This window comes from Leishmania major, chromosome 32 (genome assembly GCF_000002725.2).
Source record: "Leishmania major strain Friedlin complete genome, chromosome 32".
NCBI lineage: Eukaryota > Euglenozoa > Kinetoplastea > Trypanosomatida > Trypanosomatidae > Leishmania > Leishmania major.
The window spans coordinates 1,600,862-1,604,637 of NC_007273.2; the positions used below are offsets into that span (position 1 = coordinate 1,600,862).

The window sequence follows — 3,776 nt, forward strand, 5'->3', positions numbered from 1 at the left end:
TCGCTCACTGCTGCGGTCTCTCGCTCGATGGTACACGGGCGACTGCTTTACCTTTGAGTTACTCTATCAGCGTTGCGTGCAGGGGCGAAATGGCACAGCTGCGTGCGGGGTTTACTTGCTACTGGTACTTCTCCCCCTTCTCACCGCTCTGTACCCTTCCCTCCCCGCACCCGCTGCTCTGTGCTGCACGTCACCGATCGTTAGGCTGTGCATCTGCATCTACCTATGTACCCATATACATATATATATATATATACTCCAGCACCACTAACTTGTCTACTGCAGCGCTCGCACGTCTCGCTGGTCTCTTCGCGCCCGCGCTTACGCCACGCTCTCAGTGCAACTGACACCGCAGCACATTCACCAACGCTCGTCCCATCTGCGAGCCTGCCACTGGACACTCTCATTGCTGAACCAGCCACAGGACAGAATGAGGAAAAGTACCTCCGTGTACACCCTCAGAAGCCACCGCTGCTTCATCACCTTGCGCGCGGTGATCCCGATTCTCATCTTTATTTGTTTGTGTGGCGCTGTGGGCACGATATTTCTAACCAGCTCCCATCAATCGGCGCTCGGATGGACAAGGGAGCCGACCACTTCAGCACCTAGTGGCGAACTGACCACTACCGAACCGGGTGAGCCGAGGCGGAGCATGACCCCGACATCGGCGATCACGACATCCGCGCCAGCGACCGCCACCACCGCTGAGCAGACGCCACTACCACCTGAGCAGACAAGTATGTTTGACGCCCCAGGGACACCGACGCCTGCGGTGTCTGCCGCATCTGCGCGCGCTACTGGCGCTCAGGATAGCAGCACACTGATGGAGGGCGCGAAGACGGAGACGACGAAGCAGAACCTGGCAATGAAGGGTCTGGACCGGTGGATGAAGATGCAACTCCCTGCGGACTGGATGGAGTGCATTCGGCAGAACCTGCAACTCGACAAGCACGGGCAGCCGATGCACGCGGTGACGGAGATGAAGGACGCTATCCCGCTGCTGATCACGCCGCTGACTGGCGACGTAAAGTTCTTCCCGTACTTCGTGTGCTCGATGGACGTTGCTGTGCGGTACCATTACGTGATCCAGAACGAGCGGGACCCGGATACGACTGCGGTCATCGACGACTTGCAGCGCCGCTTCGGCAACAGCGGGCGCTTGCTTGTTGTGCGCAACCGGTACAACCGCGGGTACTCCGGGAGTATGAACCAGGCCTTCGAGTGGGCACTGAAAGAGCGGACAGCGGAGGAGGTGCCGTGGGTGTTTGCTTGCGGCGTGGACGCGATCTTCGAGCCCGGGCTGCTTGCGAAGATGATCGAGGTTGTGCAGCAAAACACCCGCGGCGATGCTGCGATGCTAGCCGCGCTGCGCGCGGAGGTGGAGCTAGAGGAGCGGCTTGTGCGCGAGGGTAACTACTCCTACTACGAGCGATGGGCGCCGCGTGGGCGTCCACTCAAGGTGCTACGGAGTGGCTATCCAGGCGTGCCGTTGAACGTGCGGACTGCGCCGCTGCTGCCAGACCGCATTCGGTACACAGTTGCGGATGAGAACCGCGAGAGCGGGATCGTCCGCCCTGCGGAGTTGCGCACGCGGTTCTTCGGCAACTACGTGGCGACTGTGACTCCTGTCCCGGATGCCTTGGGCACCATTGCGGTGACGCGGCTGGCGCTGTCGGCTGTTGGGTACTTTGACGAGAACTACTTCCCCGCGTATATGGACGACATCGACCTACGATGGCGGCACTTCGCGTATGGCTTTGGCGCACTGCATGGCGAGCGCAACGGCCCCGTGACTCGCTGGCACCACTACAACGCTGCAAACCTTCGCGGCAGCCCATTTGTGGATCCGGACCTGGAGAAGTATGGCACAGAGGACAACTACAGCCGCCGCGCCTTCCTCAGCTATATCCGACGCTCTAAGGGCATATACGACAAGCTCAAGTACGGTCCGCGTGACATGGACGGTGTATGGCGTCAGGCTGCGCAGAAGGCCGAGTTCAAGTACTCGTCCTTCAATGTGTCCCACTACCCTGCCGACACATGGGTGCTTGATGAGGATGCGCGCGGATGCATGTTTCACCACACGTACAACTACAAGACACAGAACTGGAGTAGGCCGAGCGACTGCTCCTACAATCCGCGGACGCTGGAGGAGAGCGGCATCCTTGGCGTGGACCAGCTAGCGAGCTACAGGTCAATGCTTGCGGAGAAAGCGTTTGCTTACCAATGACAGCGGCAGCCGGGCGGCGAAGGTCTCGTGCGGTAGAAAACAGCAGGTGGATGTTGCCTGGCAGTAACTCCATCACACTCGTATTTCGTCGACGACCATTTTTTTCTGCCATCGACGTTGTCAGAACTGATGACAGATGACACACTAGCGGGGTGGCAGGGTGCAGTGCATCCCCACCATCTTTCGCCTTGCGGAAAGAAGCCAGGCAGCCCCCCCCCCACATGCCAACTGCGAAACCCCTGCTGGCCGGGGCAAAGCCAAGTACGTTCTACGTAAGGAGGGCAGCGCGACGTACGGTGACTAATGCCAGAGGTCAGGGCCTGGATGGCATGGCGGTGGAGACGACCCGCGATGGTGAACCCGCTTGTGCCATTTGCATCACAGCGAGTGTGTCTGCGTCACGCGAACATATATCTCACCCCCACAGACCGGACTCTCCACTGGTGTCGAGAGCCTGAGCGCCACCGCGAACGACACACCAGGGGACGAGGCGAGCGGAGCGGGGGCGGATGGGTGCGTAGAGCTGGGGGCACGGGCCGTTCTCAGCCACTTCCGACGGTGTCGCTCCTGCAACGCGTCTGTATAAAGTTGTTTGCTACAACATGATGGATCCCTGACCGGCTGGATAGACATGAACTCTCCAACAAAACACGGGATACTTTACGAGGTACTAACGCTCGCTTATTTCCACTGGCTTGCAGTAGTAGAGGCCAGTGTCTTTTTCAGTCAGCCCCGCCACGGGGCAGTGCACAAGGCGCATCAATGACTGAAAAAGAGTTCGGTTGATCTTGATTCACCGCGAATCGCAATCACGCTTCACCGTTCACCCACAGCGCGATAAGCATGCGTATTCTTCCTCTTTACTGAGAAGCCCACGAGACAAGAGAGACGGTTACCATCTCCTCGCTGATGATTGACGACATTTCCCTTCCAATGAGACGCTCTGACGTTTGCCAAGTGTAAAGTGCCCCACTCTAACTTATATGGATGCGCTGACCCAGCTTTCCTCGCGTGCCATAAGCTGCATCTACGGCTCATCACCTCTTTCTTCCACACTGCTCTTCCTCCTCTCACGGGCCTCATGAGTGCACTTCTTCTCTGCTCTACTTGGAGTAACCAAGTTTCAAATCTACATGCTTCGTGTCCTGCGAGAACAGAGACTACTTGTGCCGATCACAAAGAAAGCCCTACTCCACACGCGACGACCGGATTATCATTGCTTCATCTTGGTACTCTTCCTATTTAGAGCGCTGTATTCTTTATTTGCAGGAAGAGCTCTCTGTGCTAATGTGGTGCGACGTGCGGACGGCTTTGCTGTGCCCCTGCGGGACGCAAAACGTACGTGTGCGGGTCTACGTATAGTTGCGTCCGTACGTGTACGGGTACGTGTGCGGATTAGGGTTTTTCTCTCGGCTGATTCCTTGCACAGGGACACCCTCTCCAACTGGACGGGTGCGAGACGGTGTACTACTGTACTGGTGTACGGGTGTGCTACTGTAATGGTTAGGGTTAGGGTTAGGGTTAGGGTTAGGGTTAGGGTTAGGGT

General features: G+C 57.8%; 1 protein-coding gene across 1 annotated transcript; it reads left to right on the forward strand.

The window, feature by feature from the left end:
* Positions 1-430: 430 nt before the first annotated feature.
* On the forward strand, positions 431-2,230 carry LPG1G (putative GIPL galf transferase; the record flags this gene model as incomplete). Its single annotated transcript, XM_001685673.1, has 1 exon — positions 431-2,230. The coding sequence occupies one exon, from the start codon at positions 431-433 to the stop codon at positions 2,228-2,230; it is 1,800 nt and encodes a 599-aa protein (XP_001685725.1).
* Positions 2,231-3,776: the final 1,546 nt, after the last annotated feature.